The sequence below is a fragment of the Engraulis encrasicolus genome, chromosome 8 (genome assembly GCF_034702125.1).
Source record: "Engraulis encrasicolus isolate BLACKSEA-1 chromosome 8, IST_EnEncr_1.0, whole genome shotgun sequence".
Classification (NCBI taxonomy): Eukaryota; Metazoa; Chordata; class Actinopteri; order Clupeiformes; family Engraulidae; genus Engraulis; species Engraulis encrasicolus.
This window is the reverse complement of record NC_085864.1, coordinates 30,761,283-30,778,782: the sequence shown is the minus strand read 5'-3', so window position 1 is coordinate 30,778,782 and position 17,500 is coordinate 30,761,283. Positions and strand designations below refer to the sequence as shown.

At 45.1% G+C, this 17,500-nt stretch overlaps 1 protein-coding gene across 5 annotated transcripts in view; it reads left to right on the top strand.

The window, feature by feature from the left end:
- The window catches only part of LOC134454455 (diacylglycerol kinase delta-like), a 70,248-nt gene that overhangs the window by 18,953 nt on the left and 33,795 nt on the right, over positions 1-17,500 (top strand). For all 5 annotated transcript variants that reach the window (XM_063205456.1, XM_063205458.1, XM_063205454.1 and 2 more), the window contains 3 exons: positions 6,179-6,283; positions 6,926-7,058; positions 14,055-14,161. In XM_063205456.1, coding sequence (XP_063061526.1) covers positions 6,179-6,283; positions 6,926-7,058; positions 14,055-14,161 — 345 coding nt within the window. The remainder of the gene's footprint in view (positions 1-6,178; positions 6,284-6,925; positions 7,059-14,054; positions 14,162-17,500) is intronic.

Genomic DNA, 17,500 nt, shown 5'->3' with positions numbered 1-17,500 from the left:
CGCGCCTAGCAGCCCCCCTCGACACACACACACACACACACACACACACACACACACACACACACACACACACACACACACACACACACACACACACACACACACACACACACACACACACACACACACACACAAAATGCAACACGCACATCCCCAGTCTCTTCATCAACCACATGTGACCCTCAGATCAGTTGCAGCCACAGCAGCAGCAGTTCTCTTCCACAGAGGCTAGTTAAGGCTACGAGGCCCGGGGAACTGATGCCTGATGCCTGATGTAGGGCTCGATAACAGCATGCAACACCTCGATAACGATAAAGTGAACCTGACGAAGCGCAAGGCGAAACGCGTTGTTCACCTAAATAGAAAGCAGCAAAATTAAGTCCACCAGTGTGCGGTGATCCTTCTGGATTACGGATTACTGCACTTCACCAGCACCTGGAACCTGATTGTGCATAGGAGTTTCAAAATCTTTGGATACCTCGATAACGATATTTAAACGATATTCAGAAATATAGCCGAGTGTTTCTCTGGTCACTAATTAGTCGTTCTGTTTGGGGGGCGTGGCTTTGGTCATGGCGGGCTTCTTTTGCACTTGTTGACATTCAGCTAGTGATTGGACTGCACAGAATTTTTTGTTTTTTTAATTAGCGATAATTAAGTCATTTTCGCGGTACGCATATCGCCACTCTTGATATTGCGATTTCGATACAATTTCGATATATTGTGCAGCTCTAGCCTGATGCCTGCTGCCTGATATCTGGCCCGTGTTAGTGATTTGGCTACGAGCATAAAAGGAACCAAATATGCAAAACAACCTGCAGTGTTTCTGAACTAAAACGTTTTATTATTATTAGTCTCCAGGGGAGTGGTAATAATTATGTTGCAGTCGTGCGAATAGTCATGATAATGATAATGTGCCGTGAGGGACTCGGGACATAAAAACAAACAATAATTTGCATTTTACTATTTACGAAAAATTACGGGATGAGAAGTGTTGTATGCCGATGATGAATGAATCCACATTTGATACACAGTCTTTATGTCAATCATAATGGCACGGTTTAAATCCAACTGTGGTATTAGGTGTGACTGAATTAATTTCTGAATTTCAGTCAGTCCTTGAATTCATTTTTTGAGCTTCATATTTGAATTTGTGTAGCAGTAGTGCTACCCCCTCATAAGTATATATGTTATATTGGTAAGCTCAGCACTTGCTTCCTAATTTTGTAGCTTGTGTAGATATGCTTGACTGATGACGAAAAGGGGTAGAGAAACGTAGCATTATAAAATTATTATTATTTAAAAAAGCGCTTCTAAAATTTTTCCTCAGTCCTCAAACATTTTGAATATTTAGTCATGAAATACAATAATGAGATACAGTACAATACATGAAATCATTGCATACGCTGGATGCCAGTGTGCAGAAATTAATTCCTTCCTGTTGAGTTGTTTTATAAGTAATCAAAAAGAGAAAAACATACACATTCGTCTCAAAAAGATTGGGTGCAGGACCAGCAAAAATACCATGAAAAACTGAAAGAGAAGTCAGCGACACCAAGCTCCCGTTGCTCTTTTTTTTAATGTAACGTTTCAGGCAGCATGCCCTTCATCAGACAATCAAAAAAAGAGCAACGGGAGCTTGGTTTCGCGGACTTTTCTTTCAGTTTTTCATTGTTTTATAAGTAACACAGTGGTAAAATGTGTGTAATAATTAATTAATAATAAGTGATAATATATTATGGAGCTGTAAGTACATTTGTGTTGCGCCTGGCCTCGAAATAGTTTTTGATGTTTGCACATCTACTACTACCCAGCGGACATTGAATCAGTGAGTGAGTTTAATTGCCATTATAAATCACCCTTCTGGACTTTCGTATTTGTTATTCCACATCCAGGGCCAAGTTGTGTCCTTCATGGTTGCTGCATGAAATTTATATCGTTTTTATAATGGACATAATGTCCACTTCCTTTGTTTTGGTGGCGCAATGTGTGAGGTTCTTGGACCTTGGATGTGATGTGAGACTGTATTGTTTCCTGTGTGTGTGTGTGTGTGTGTGTGTGTGTGTGTGTGTGTGTGTGTGTGTGTGTGTGTGTGTGTGTGTGTGTGTGTGTGTGTGTATGAGTGTGCGTGTGTGCGTGCGTGCTTTCGTGTGTGTATGCGTGTGTGTGGTTGTGTGTGATGTGTGTGTGTGTGTGTGTGTGTGTGTGTGTGTGTGTGTGTGTGTGTGTGTGTGTGTGTTTTGTTTGAATGTCCGGACGATATGATTGTTTGCCCTTTAGGCGTGAGCAGGAGTGCTTGGTCCTTGAGCTCTGATCTTTTATTTCAACATTAATTTCATCGTGTCATGTTGTGTGTGTTGATGCTAGCGTGAATGTGCATGTATGTGTGTGTGTCTGTGTCTCTGTGTGTGTATGTTCAGTGTGTATGTTCAGTGTGTGTGTGTGTGTGTGTGTGTGTGTGTGTGTGTGTGTGTGTGTTTGCGCTTGTGTGTGTGTGTGTGTGTGTGTGTGTGTGTGTGTGTGTGTGTGTGTGTGTGTGTGTGTGTGTGTGTGTGTGTGTGTGTGTGTGTGTGTGTGAGTGTGAGGGACTCCATGTGCTCTCTCCTCTCCTGCCGCTCTGTTTGTATTCCCAGGCACATGGCACATGGCATTACACAACACGACCTGGGTGTTACCCTTCCCTGCTGGGCACACTGTGTGTGTGTGTGTGTGTGTGTGTGTGTGTGTGTGTGTGTGTGTGTGTGTGTGTGTGTGTGTGTGTGTGTGTGTGTGTGTGTGTGTGTGTGTGTGTGTGTGTGTGTGTGTGTGTGTGTGTGTGTGTGCGTGTCCCTGCCTGGGACTGTGTCTGTGTGTGTCTGTGTGTAATGTACGCACGTGACTCCGTGAGCAAGATGCCGCTTGTGTCAATGTATGTGCCTGAATGGTTGTGAGTGTGAGATGTTTCTCTAAGCCTGTATATTTGTGTGTGTCTGTGTCTATGCACGTGTGTGTGCGTGTGTGCGTGTGTGTGTGTAATGTACGCACGTGGGTCCATGAGCAACATGCCGCTTGTGTGCCTGAATGTTTGCGTGTGAGATGTGTTTCTAAGCCAGTATATATACGTATGTGTGTGTGTATGTGTGTCTGTGTACGTGTGTGTGTGTGTGTGTGTATGTGTATGTGTCTGTGTGTGCATGTGCGCACGCGTGTGTGTGTGCGTGTACATGTGCATGTTTGTGTGTGTATCGGCATGTCTCTGCGTGTGTGTGCGCGCGTGTGTGTGTGCGTGTACATGTGCATGTTTATGTGTGTATCGGTATGTCTCTGCGTGTGTGTGCGCGCGTGTGTGTGTGTGTGTGTCTGTGAGTGTGTCCGTGCTTGTGTGTCTGTCCTCAGGCCTAGCGAGGGCTCTCTCATGCTGTTGCTATATTGGGCCCAAAGCCCCTGATGATGATGATGATGATGATGATGATGTGTTTGCTCTGTACAGTACGTCAGGGCAGCTAGCTTTGCTCCTATCCTCTGGGCTTTTCACATGACTCAAAACAAAAACATCACATATGACCGCTCGCAACCTTTCCCTCTCTCTCGTCCTCTCGTTCCCTCGTTCCTTTTTTCTCTATTTCTTTCTCTCCTTCTCTCTTTCTCTCTCTATGTTTTTGCTGCCGTCTCTTTCTTTCTTTCTTTCTTTCTTTCTTTCTTTCTTTCTTTCTTTCTTTCTTTCTTTCTTTCTTTCTTTCTTTCTTTCTTTCTTTCGTGCTCTCTCTCTCTGTCCATCCCTCTCGCTCTCTCTCTTTCATACTCTGTCTCTCTCTGTTGCTGTGCCTCTTGCAGGCGTCTCTTTCTTTCTTTCTTTCTTTCTTTCTTTCTTTCTTTCTTGCTCCCTCTCTGTCCATGCCTTTCACTCTCTCACTCTCTTCCTTAATCTCTCTCTCTATCCCTCCATCCTCTCCTGCCCCTCTCCATATTTGTCATCTTTCTATTTCTGTCTGACTTTGAAGTGCTTCCCTCTCCGGCCCCCTTGGGGAGGTGTGACCCCCAGAGATGTAATACACGATATAATGTTTCTACTGGGCTTCCCGTCACACAGGAAGTCACTTTTAGCTACACTCGTGTCATCCTGTCTTAGGGAGTTTTGGGGTTTGGTCATTTAAAAGTCCCATTATCGTCACCTTCCTTCTTAGAAATCCCTTGTGTTATTTGGCACTGTTAATTTTGTTTCTGAAATATTTTCCGTCATTTTTTTCTCAAAGTCCAGGACGTCACTTTTAGTGACGTTAGTGTCACTCTATTTGTCAGGACTTTTGGGTTTGTGTCATCTTTAAGTCCCACATCATCGGCATCCTTCTCTTGCTGTTTCCTGGTAGATTCTGTAATCGCTTCTGTTCCTTATGAAATTGTAATCTTCAGAGGTGTCAAGAGTAAAAGTAAATTCATGGTGTAAGTACAACACTAGCACATGATATTACATAGTGTAACTTGTTACCCCATTTACTCCATTGTATCTAATGAGATAGATGTCCTGTGTTGTTACTGAAAAACACTAAACATTTATTAAGAACTCACTACAAATTTGATCCAAACAGTGCAGCATTAGCCAAGACAAGTACACAGGTCTACTCTTTATTCAGATAAGTTACCTGTGTTGGAAGGAAACAGCGTTTATTTTTTTGTACTTTTACGTTTGACGTCTGGTAATCTTTCTGTCGGATGGCCCCTGTCTGGTTGTGTGTGTGTACATTTCAACATTGCAAATATTGAATTAATACGGCAAGATTTAGTGTGTAATCTTATTTGATGTCTAGTTTTGTGTGTGTGCGCAGGCGAGTGTGCGGGTGTGTGTGAATTCCTCCCAGTTCGTGGGCCCATTTGAGTTGTGACTTTGTCTGGTTTGTCCTTGTGTGTGTGTGTGTGTGTGTGTGTGTGTGTGTGTGTGTGTGTGTGTGTGTGTGTGTGTGTGTGTGTGTGTGTGTGTGTGTGTGTGTGTGTGTGTGTGTGTGTGTGTGTGTGTGTGGTCTGTTTGGCCTGTCATTTTTCTTTGTTTCTTTGTGTGTGTAATCTGTCTTGTTTTTCTCTGTCTAGACTGTGTAAACATTCCTTTAGTACACTTGTCATTCTAAGGGCTTCGTCCCCTTCACTTAAAATCCTGCGTCATCATTTTACTCGTGGCTTTAGAGTTTTCACTGTGTGTGTGTGTGTGTGTGTGTGTGTGTGTGTGTGTGTGTGTGTGTGTGTGTGTGTGTGTGTGTGTGTGTGTGTGTGTGTGTGTGTGTGTGTGCCTGTGCCTGTGCCTGTGCATGTGCGTGCTATCTCTTTCTCTCTTTCTCTTTCTCTCTCTCTCTCTCTCTCTCTCTCTCTCTCTCTCTCTCTCTCCCCCCCCCCCCTCTCTCTCTCCCCCCCCCCCCTCTCTCTCTCTCTCTCTCTCTCTCTCTCTCTCTCTCTCTCTCTCGCTCTCTCGCTCTCTCTCTGTCATTCGCTGTGTTTGTAATCTGTTTTCTCTGCTTCGACTGTCTAAACACCCTCGGTCACAGTTGTCCTTCTAAGAGTCTGTTTCCTTCACTTAAACGACTTGCATCATCACTTTCCTTGTGGCTTTCTAGTTGGTGTGAAAGCTTACAGCTTGCGCGTGTGTGTGTGTGTGTGTGTGTGTGTGTGTGTGTGTGTGTGTGTGTGTGTGTGTGTGTGTGTGTGTGTGTGTGTGTGTGTGTGTGTGTGTGTGTGTGTGTGTGTGTGTGTGTGTGTGTGTGAGAGAGCTGTTTGAATGTGCCCTATAGGTGTGAGCAGGAGTGAGTGCGTTTGAGACCTCTCTGTTTCCGCCTTGAGAGTGTCTAGATCTTCTCATTAGATTGTGTGAAATCTTAAAATTCCTGAGTATTTTTTGTGTCAATGAAATATATTGTTGATTATTGTTTAATGTCTCTCTGTCTTTCTCTCTCTCTCCCCCCTCTCTCTCCCTCCCTCCCTCTCTCTCTCTCTCTGCTCCCCATCTCTCTCTTTCTCTCGCCCCTCTCTCTCTCCCTCACTCCCTCCCTCCCTCTCTCTATCTCTCTCTGCTCCCCTCTCTCTCTCTCTCTCTCTCTCTCTCCCTCTCTCTGTCTCTCTCTCTCTCTCCCCCACCACTCTCACTCCCTCCCTCCCTCTCTCTATCTCTCTCTGCTCCCCTCTCTCTCTCTCTCTCTCTCTCTCTCCGTCTCTGTAGATCATCACTCCGTGCAGGCGGCTGATCCTGTGTGCTGAGAACAGGAAGGAGATGGAGGACTGGATGGCGGCCCTCAAGAGCGTCCAGAACAGGGAGCACTTTGAGGTCAGAGGTCACTCCCAGGGGAGCACGCATGCCCTCTCTCTCTCTCTCTCTCTCTCTCTCACTCTCACTCTCACTCTCACTCTCACTCTCTGTCTCTGTCTCTGTCTCTGTCTCTGTCTCTGTCTCTGTCTCTGTCTCTGTCTCTGTCTCTGTCTCTCTCTGTCTGTCTCTCTCTTTCTCTTTCTCTCTCTCTCTCTCTCTCTCTCTCTCTCTCTCTCCCTCTCTCTCTTTCTCTCTCTCTCTCTGTATCACTCCATCTCCTGGGGAACACTCATGCCCCCCTCTCTCTTTCCTGGGTCTGTTTCTAGATTCTTCTGTCTTCTGTCCCTTTCCTGCTTCCTCTACCATGCCTTGTTTTTGTTTGTTTGTGTAGTTTTCACATTTTTCAATGAGTTACATCTTCAAATACTATTTTACTATTTTCTTTCTTACCTGTGCCTCTTTCTCTTCCTGTGTCTTCTGTGTTGTGATTGTCTCCTTCTTTCTGTTTGTTTGTTACCGTGTCTCTTTATATTCATCATTCTTCCTTCTCATCCCTATCTCTCCCCTCCATTCCCCCCCTCTCTATCCCTCTCTCTCTCTCTCTCTCTCTCTCTCTCTCTCTCTCTCTCTCTCTCTCTCTCTCTCTCTCTCTCTCCACAGACCACTCAGTACAGTATGGACCACTTCTCCGGCATGCACAACTGGTACGCCTGTTCCCACGCTAGGCCCACCTACTGCAACGTCTGCAAGGAAGCCCTGTCCGGAGTCACCTCACACGGACTCTCCTGCGAAGGTACAGTTAGACCTTACACTTAGCCTCTTTAAGAGGCCGCTAATAGTAGGACGATTGCATGTGACCAAACAACAAATGTATTCTTTCTGACTTGTCTTGCATTTACATGGCAACTGGGTCTGAAGCTAACGGAGCGGGGAGTTTTGAAGACCACCCGTGTTGTGTCTCCATCGCAACGGCAAAAAAACGTTTCATTTGAAAACATCGGCTTACATACGGTTTTCAGATTTGTATCAACTGCTGGCATTCCGTGAAAACAGTCTTACAGCGATTTTATTTGAACAGCATTTTTTGATTAAGGTGTAGATTTTGAGACAGGCATGCCATGGGCACTGTGCGAACAACGTCATCCTACCTTGTGCCCCTTTAATGACACCAATGTGGTGAGTGGCGAGAAATATCCTGTTTGTTCCGCTACCACGAGCTAGTCATCTGTTAGCAGCTATTAGCTTAGCATGGATGTAACAATCTTTTTACTGCATCATGCTCATGTTGTGCAGTGCGATAAAACTAGTGGTGGGCCGTTATCGACGTTAACGTGCTGCGATAATGTGAGACTCTTATCGCGCGACAAAGAAAATATCGCACGTTAATCTATTCTCAAAATATGGATTTGGGGTTTGGGGATGCGCTTCACCATAGCGTTCGATTGACAGACGCTTTCAGACTGCCCTCCGGTCACTTACTTCGCCTCTCCACCTGTTGCTCAGCAGAGCAGACCTACTAAATATGAACAGTGTTTGCATGAACATTAATCTCTCTGCCGTGGTAGGTGTTGTTTTAGTGCTTTTTCATAAGTGGTAGACTAGAGAGACATTATTGTTTGAGGTGAAGCAGACATTATTGTGTACCAGCCCGACATAGCCTACATTTCCTCACGCATTGCATGGAACACAAACAACAGTCCTGTTCCAGAAATCTTGCCTGTGCCATAATTGCAAAACATTCCGTGTGATATAGCCTACATTTTGAAGATTGTCAAACTGAAACTGTCAATATATACTCTCGCTGAATGTTTGTGTTATGATCGCGCATTTGCGACTCATGTCAGACGGTAATAGCCTACACAGTTGTTGCGCTTGATATAGCCAACCTCGCGGTCGTCGCGCTTGACTTTTTTTTTTTTTGCAAACTGAATTCATTTGGAGTTGTAACTCCGCTGGTATTCTAACGCAGAGAACAACAGGTTTAGGCCAAATCGATGTGGGCCAGTGCTTTAGGGTCTAGAACTAGCTTTGGAAATCTAGTAGCCTGGCTCTGACTTTGCTGTAGGCTACCTGCTGCGCAGCTCCTCCCTCTCTAAAGGAGCCGCTGCCCTTTTTAAACAGTCAGTGGCAGATTCTCTCTCTCTCTCTCTCTCTCTCTCTCTCTCTCTATTAGAAATGCTGAATTGCTGAGGTCATTTTGTTTAAATAGTCTAAATGTTTGATAGCTTTATCTGTATAATTGCCTCTACAATTTATAGCACTGTTCATTTTGAAATGTCAGTATATTATGACTGTAAATGCTTCCTAACATTCAAAACACTTTTCAAATATTGCAGTGATTTTTTTTTTTCATCACCAAATATCAACCATTTTTTTGATGATGAGATGCATTTTGGAAAAAAGAGATGAGCTCTGGGCACCATCTTAAGAAACCCCCTAGGGTTTTTTCGTCATTATTTCGCTAGCGTGCCTATTCTGAATGAGCCATTTTGATATAGATTAATCTAGATTAATCTAGATTAATTTCATAATTACAGTGAGATTAATCTAGATTAAAAAAATTAATCTATGCCCACCCCTATATAAAACGCACCTTTAAAATACCAAAAAAAACACGCTGTTCTACCAGTGGAAGTTTGTAATAGTCATTGATAAGTTGACTACCATAGTACTACACTGATATAACACAGGGCCTTTACAGTTTTTTTCAATTGCTAACAAGCGCTTACCCATACTTTGGATACTTTTTGTAAACTCTTAACACAGACTACCACCTACCAAGCACAATTGGCCAAACTGTTCATTTTCTTCTCAAAAGCACACACTGTTAAACATACACAAAGAAATGCATTCATTGACTGCTAATGTGAAAAGGGCATGTAATGTGTCAACTGTATGGCAATGGAAAGCCCTTGGTGTGCTAACTGTATTAAGAGTTTTGCAAATGTCGCTGAGGTTTGGACAAAAGCTTGTTAGCAATTGAAAAAAACTGTAGTAAAGCAAAATGACTGGGTCATTGCCATTCTGGTAACAGCAAATTTATAACAGCGCGTTTTATTTTGTTAAAAAGCAGCACAAATTTCCAGACTATAATCAACTTTTTGTTGAGAGTTCAACCACATGTTTGTCATGTCCCCCAGCCATTAGAGAGAGCACATCTCTCCTCTGACTCGCTGTTCATTTAGAGAGGGTTCGGCCTTATACATAGGTTCTCAGTGTTTATCAACACGACGTTATGAGGAGGGTCACGACACTGGCAGCCAACCACGTAAGCTAATTTTTTGACCGAATACGGTTTCCAACAATCAGAAGTTGAGTTGTGCGCAGCTAGGTTCGCGCAGTCAGGTTATTAACAAAATGATAAACCCATGTATTGCAGTAACCCAAAATAGATTCCCAAAGACGTCTCTATATTGGCCACGGCATGACGAATGTCTTTGGTTAATGTCCCCCTCCCAACAACGTTCCCCACCAAGTGTCCCTAATTGTGTCACCTCATTGTCCCCATAAACCAGTGCGTCCTGAGGAAGCAGGTGTGTGCAGTGTACACTTACACCCACACAAACACAAAACGTGTTTGTTCTCAGTAGGACGTGTTGAGTGAAAGGAACTGCATTGTGACTTGGGTTCGGTTGAAATGGAGTGTGTTGTGTGCCGTGTGTGTCGTACATGTGTGTGTGTGCGTGTGTGCGTGTGTGTGTGTGTGTGTGCGTGCGTGCGTGCGTGCGTGCGTGCGTGCGTGCGTGCGTGCGTGCGTGCGTGCGTGCGTGCGTGCGTGCGTGCGTGCGTGCGTGTGTGTGTTGGTGCGTGTGCGCGCAACTGTTCGACTGTACATGTGTGTATTTGTTTGGTGTTGAAACATGAAGTTGGATAATCTGTTGGCAGCTTACTTTGATGTCGAATCGGACACACACACATGCTCACGCACTCTCACACACACACACACTCAATTCAGTATTGACTCGTATATCCGTTTCTGTCTAAGTGTACTCATATAGGCCTGTTCTTATCGCAGCTGCGCCTTCTAAATTCAACCTCAGACTTTCCACTTTCATTTATATCCTACTCAATCTTCTCTTTCTTCCTCCTTCTCCATCCTGTTTTTTTCTGCCTTAAGCACTCTTTGTTTTTCTCTCTCTTTTCGTTTAATCTCGTTTAGTCTACTGCTTTCCTTTCACAAACACACACACACTTTCTCTCACATGCTCTCTCTCTCTCTCCCCTCTCTCTTTTCGTCTTATTCACACAATGACACACAATCTCTCTCTCTTTTTCTCTACCTCCTTCTCTTCCTCTCACGCCACATACACCATCACACACAAACTTTCTATCTCTCTCTCCCCCTCTCTCATTCTCTCCTTCTCTTCCCCTCCTTCTCCTGCTCCCTCTCTCTCATACGCGCATAGGCACACAAATTCCACTGCGGCGATTAACGAGCAATCCCCAAAATAAGCATCCCCGTCAGCAATGCACCCCCTCCTCCTCTCCTCCTCTTGTCTTTACCTCCTCTCTCTTCCCCTCCTCTCTCCTCCTCTCTCTTCCCCTCCTTTCCCCACCTCTCTCCTCCTCTCTCTTCCCCTCCTCTCTCCTTCTCTCTTCCCTTCCTTTCCCCTCTCTCCTCTCTCTTTACCTCCTCTCTCTTCCTCTCTTCCCCTCCTTTCCCCTCCTTTCCCATCCTCTCTCCTCCTCTCTCTTACCCTCCTCTCTCCTCCTCCCTTCCCGTCTCTTCCCCTCCTCTCTCCTCCTCTCTCCTCCTCTCCACTCCTCTCTCCTCCTCTCCTCGAAGGGGGACCAGCAGAAATTTCCTGTCTGGCTGCTGATGTCATCATTCCCCGCCGAGCATGCCAAAGAATGCTGTGGCCAGCGTGAGAGAAGGGGGGAGAACACACACACACACACACACACACACACACACACACACACACACACACACACACACACACACACACACACACACACACACACACACACACACACACACACACACACACACACACACACACACACACACACACACACACACACACACACACACTCGCAGAGGGACGCACTCGGTTTCAGTTCAAGTCAGCCCTGTGGGAGAGGGAACAGAACAAACAGCAAGTTTCTTTTTATAGCCGTAAAGACTTCAAGTGGCTATGAATAAACTGCTCTGTTTGCTTAGCGGAAGGCTAATGAATGAGAAGCCTGTCCGTGCTCTACCTCCTAACACGTCAGAACCCCCTGTCTTTCTTTCTTTCTTTCTTTCTTTCTTTCTTTCTTTCTTTCTTTCTTTCTTTCTTTCTTTCTTTCTTTCTTTCTTTCTTTCTTTCCTGCTAATTTGCTGTTTCTACATTGCTGTTTCTCTCTTACTTGTATATGACTTTCCCAAAATCCCCAATCCCCAGAAAGACTTCTTTTTAAACTTTTTTGTTGTATTCATAATGTTTTACTTTTTTATTTTACTTTTTCTTCAGGTCTTAGTCTATTGCGTTAAGAAGACATTGTTTTAAGTTTCTTGTTACCTGAATGGCAATGACCAAGTCATAATGTATTACTCTGCAGTGTCGTATATTAGTGTGGTACTATGGTAGAAATGTTTTCTTTCCCCAACAAAGAGTAAAGCGTTCCACAGACGGACCGATCCGCATTAGGCTATTGCCTTTTATTTTTTTCTTCTTTTATCGCTTCTCTAGCTCTTCTGTTATTCCCACCTTGCCCTTTCAATTGTCTTGTTTCTTCTCTCTCCCTTTCTCTCTACGTGCCCTACATCTCCATTTCCCCTCTCTGTGTCTGTCTCTCATCGGTATCTAATTTGCTGGCGTTCTCTTGTGGTAGCTAAGGTTAGCACCTGGTGTGTCCGCTTGGTGCCAAGTGCTGTCATTAGGAAACGGGGAAAGGCTGTGTGTGTGTGTGTGTGTGTGTGTGTGTGTGTGTGTGTGTGTGTGTGTGTGTGTGTGTGTGTGTGTGTGTGTGTGTGTGTGTGTGTGTGTGTGTGTGTGTGTGCGTGCGGAGGGTGACAGAGGTGTGTGTTTATCTCTCAGCGTCGGCTCGTGAAGCGCCCCACACACACACACACACACACACACACACACACACACACACACACACACACACACACACACACACACACACACACACACACACACACACACACACACACACACACACACACACACACACACACACACACACACACTATATCGGTGACATGATGAAATCTCACCCTGGCCCAGCAGTCAATGGCCTTGCCACCCAATCCAACCCGGCTGAGGAAGTGTGGGTTACAGTAGACTCAGATGTGTTTGGGCCCCTGTCTCTCTCTCTCTCTCTCTCTCTCTCTCTCTCTCTCTCTCTCTCTCTGTGTCTCTCTCTCTCTCTCTCTCTCTCTCTCTCTCTCTCTCTCTCTCTCTGTGTCTCTCTCTCTCTCACAGACACACACACACACACTTGCACTCACACCCCGTTTGCACAAGAGATACCCAAGTTGCGCACCCCACAACCGTCTACCATTGGATACACACACACACACACACACACGGGGTGCTTCGTACTGTGTTACAGTACCTGTGAATCCACTTGTCACTTGAATTTACAATTAGTTTTTTGTGTGTGGGTGTGTTTGTGTGTCTGTCTATGTTAAGCTCTGTGTAAATGTGTGCCTGTGTATCAGGGATGGAAATAAGCACCCGTCCACCTGCAAATAACGGGTAAATTTCAGTGGTGACTGGTACATTTTTCAACCCACCAGTCACTTTGACTGGTAAAAACAGGGAGTGACTGGTAGATTTTGAAATCTACCTGCTACAGTGACTGGTGGGGAAAAAACTTAAGTTCCACCCCTGCTATGTGTGTGTACACACCACATGTTGTACTGTTAATGCAACACCAAAGAGGCTTGAGACAAGAGGGCTTACTCACGTCATAATAGCGTAGTAGGAAATGATGGCGAGGGGAGTACGGAAATCTTATTCACTGTGGAACAGGTCATAGGACAGCGTGAATGTCTGTCACCTGTCCTTAATTACCCCCAGCAATTACTGCTGACCAACAGCTGCCGTTACTTGGCCACAAATTACGGAGTACGAAAATGGCATCCATCGTGGATGGATGACCAATGACCATGCGCAAGGGAGTTAATTTTCCATCCACTCGTGTCCTCAGGCAACGCCCCCGTACTACACCGTGGCCAATGCATTCCCCGCCATGAGATTGTTCTTTCTCTTGAGTTTCTTTGTGCAACACTAACGCTGGAATGCAACACTAACGCACTGGAAGTCATCACATCGACTTGACAACAAGCTTTCACGACGCGCATACTGGACACAACAGCACAACACAGCAAACATCCCCCCTGTTATACGTTTGCTGTTGCCAGAATGGCAATGACCAAGTCATAATGTGTTACTTAAGGCGCTGTAGTGTAGTACTACTAGGTTAATAAGGTGTTTTCAAGGCCCTACTGCTAATAGTAGGGCACTCGTCTACTACGCGGCCGACCCGGGCTCTATTCGGAGTCCGACCTGGGCCCTTTGCCCCCGTCTCTCTCTCCAACCTCGCTTCCCGTCACCACCTTCACTGTCCTGTCGTATAAAAGTACAAATAAAACCCCCCAGATCAGTACTTTTAAAAAATTAATAATGGGGTTCCAAATACTACTGTATTACAGCATCCCATGGGTCCTCCTGTTAGTCACTGTGTTAAGTTCTGAATTATGTGTATGTGTATCTACGGATACACAGTATGTGTCTGTATTTATTGCTACCCCTCAAGCCATGTCTTTCATCTCGTCTTGTGTGTGTATTTACAGTGTGCAAGTTCAAAGCCCACAAGCGCTGTGCCGTGCGTGCCACCAACAACTGCAAGTGGACCACGCTGGCCTCCATAGGCAAGGACATCATCGAGGACGAGGACGGGGTGAGCACCACAGTGACACATCACATCACCAGGCGGCTGACAAGCCAAGGACAACACACTTCCCATGTCGCCTCTGCTGTGCCAACACCCTCAGGGCCATAAAATAACTACCATAAGATAGCAGGGTTACCAACTGTCACTTGGAATAAGGAATCGTCCCATATTTAGAAACAAAATTACGTCCTGTATTGAGCTGAAAGGGCGCAATTCTTATCTTGACATTAAGGTTTACATCTAAAGAATCAGAAGGCGGTGAATCCGGTGCGATTTGCCAAAGTGTCCTGTAGTGGAGTTTGATCTGAGGCACAATTATACTGGTAGAGATTAGAATCACAACATTCCTCAAGATTGAAACTGAAGAGTTCAGCAACAAAGTGCTAAGTGCATTTTTTTTTTGAGAATATACAGACCGTATGGACCTTATATCTAAAAATGTACTAAACTTCACAATTATCCTTCCTTATTTTGACTTACCTGGAATTGTTGTACTCGACAATACAATTTAAGCATTTCTGTTTACATTGTACAATTTTTATTTGACAACATTATTTTAAACATTAATTTGTACAGTTTTCTGAAATGTCACTTGGTATTTCAACACTTCACTTCCACTCAAATATTAGTTGTAACCCATTACCCACACAGCATGAGCGACAGAGCAGCAGACAGATTTGTATGCTTTTCTAACTTTGTTGCACCAACACTTTCAACAGCTAGCACTAGCATAACAGACGATAACGGAGGAATTTGCTCCAAGAGCTATTAAACTGGCAGAGATTGGAAATACAGCTCTCCAGGAAAGTGAAAGTTCCACCCAGTTTGAGTTGTAGCCATTTAAGAAATTACCCTCACATGAATGATGGGCAAGAGCACACCAGGGCAGCAGATAGGGTGTGTCTCACATGTACGCTTTGCTAACTCTGTCGCAACGACACACACTAGCATAACAGCAGATAACAAAGGAATTTTATCCAAGAACAATGAAAATTCCTCTTATCGTTGCTTTCAATGGACCTCTCAGCCACTCCACCGTGTACTGACATTGTCCTGTAGGCCCTACTGCAACCTGTCATGAGCAGGGTTGCCAGATGTGATTAACGATTTCCATCCCAATAAATGCTGAAAACTCGCCTGGAAGAACTAAATCCTGCCCAAAATTGAACTAAATTCTGTTGATTTCTATGTCCATAAATCTGCATAGAAACCCGCTAAATGCCACTTTCACTTGGAGACGCTCATCCTAAGCAGCCCAATTAGGCGGGAAGCCGCCCAATCTGGCAACACTGCTCATAAGACGAGCTCCTGGGGAGTGCTGAGTGCTCAGCTCAGTCTGCTTATCAGGAAGGTGTGGCCAACCACCAGCACCACTTCCTGCAGCATGTAGCAGAGACACTACCCTCCCATGCTTCACATGTAAAGCCACACAGCTACTGGCTTTTAGCCCCTTGATGACACAGAGCCACTGTTATATTTAGCCAGTACTTGATTTGAGGGGGTATGCTATTCGCACTGCAATGAAAAATGGTCAAAGTTCCTTCCTCTAAAACAGGCATCCCCCCTTTCCTATATCGTGCCATTTTAGAAATAACTTCTATTTTTAACACTTGAAGATCGAACTAGCATTCAACCATTATGCACTACTCAGTCGCCCCAATAATGAGGCTAGAGTGCCTCGGACCCTCTCTCTCTCCACTACAAGTTTTTTCAACTTTGGAATACGATGAGCACCTGAAGGTTTTTACGTACTACTACCCCACAGACGCAACTCATCTTTTCTCTTTTTCTCAACACCTTATCCATCTCATTATTCGTCAAACTTCATTGTTTGTCTGTCATACTTTCACAGCATATCCGGTCTGCTAGTTCCAGTTAGGCTGCCCTTCTGAATGATTTGGCACTAACAAAAGTGACCAAAACAGCAATGGCGCTGCCCTAGTGACCTTGGATTATAAATTGGGATATCCAGATGAAAACTTGTGACCGGATTAGCCCATGGCATGATCCAATAACGGTTCACTTGAAGAATGTCTGTAATGCTGCCTGTCGTCGCACAGACTAGAACGGTGCGTAACAGGAAGTGACCCTGACTCCACCGAGCGTACTTAAGACAGGAACCTCAAGCGTGCCTTGTGCTGTAGCAACACCTTGAAAAGCATGCGTACCGGTATGTGTGATAGCACTTCCCAGGAAGTACTATGCTAGTCAGCCATAGTAGTGACACCCTCTGTAAGCACTTCATTCCGCAGCTAACACCCTCTATTGTGTAATTTCATCATGATTAGCACTCCCAGCGAGTGTGTAGCCGTGGCCAGGGGCGGAGCATCAGGGAGGGCGAGCAGGGCATTAGGGCCCTCCTGTATTCATGCTGAGGGCCCTATTGTGACCCTTGGCAGGCCGTATGGGGGGCCCTACAAGTGTCTTGCCCTGGGGCCCCGTGTGCAATTGTTCCGCCTCTGTGTGTGGCTGTGGTGATTGTAACACTCTCATCAGACAGCACCTTTCACCATTCACTTGTTCAATCAGAGTCGGTCTCTGCACTGCAATTGCACATTGCGGAAAAACCCACACTGACTGATCGGTCACAGAGGATGGAATTTTTTAAATTTTATAACTTGTTTTTGTAACTTTTATAGCTGTGTGCATACTGTACCTTCCCACAGTTAGAGTAGCCAGCCTAGTCCCCATGTACTGTACTGTCAGTACTACAGTTTATTACCCCATTCTCAGACTTTGGCCTTATATGGCCTCCTCTATGGATGAGAGAGAGAGAGAGAGAGAGAGAGAGAGAGAGAGAGAGAGAGAGAGAGAGAGAGAGAGAGAGAGAGAGAGAGAGAGAGAGAGAGAGAGAGAGAGAGAAATGGGTATGAGAAAGAGGCGAAGTGAGTGAGGACAAAAAGAGACAATGAGCAAGATAGAAAATGCTAAAGGAGTGGGGAGAGAAAGAGAGAGAGAGAGAGAGAGAGAGAGAGGGGGGGAGAGAGATAGAGGTAGAAAAAACAGAGAGTGAGGGAGAAAAGTAATGGACAGATGGCAAGAGAGCTTAAAGACTAAAGAGAGAGAGCGCGTGTGTGTTCGAGAGAGAGACAGAGAGAGAGAGAGAGAGAGAGAGAGAGAGAGAGAGAGAGAGAGAGAGAGGGAGAGGGAGAGGGAGAGTGAGAGGCCAGGGCTCTTGATGTAGCATCTCTGGGTTTGGTTAGGGCTGTCCCGACTATTCGACGTAATCGATTATGTCGATTGCTTAAATAAGTCGGCGTGTTCAACATACCGTCGATTGCGTGATTTCCGTTTTTGTTAAAAACGATTTGAATTACGATTTCCTTAGCATATTCCTCCTGGAGT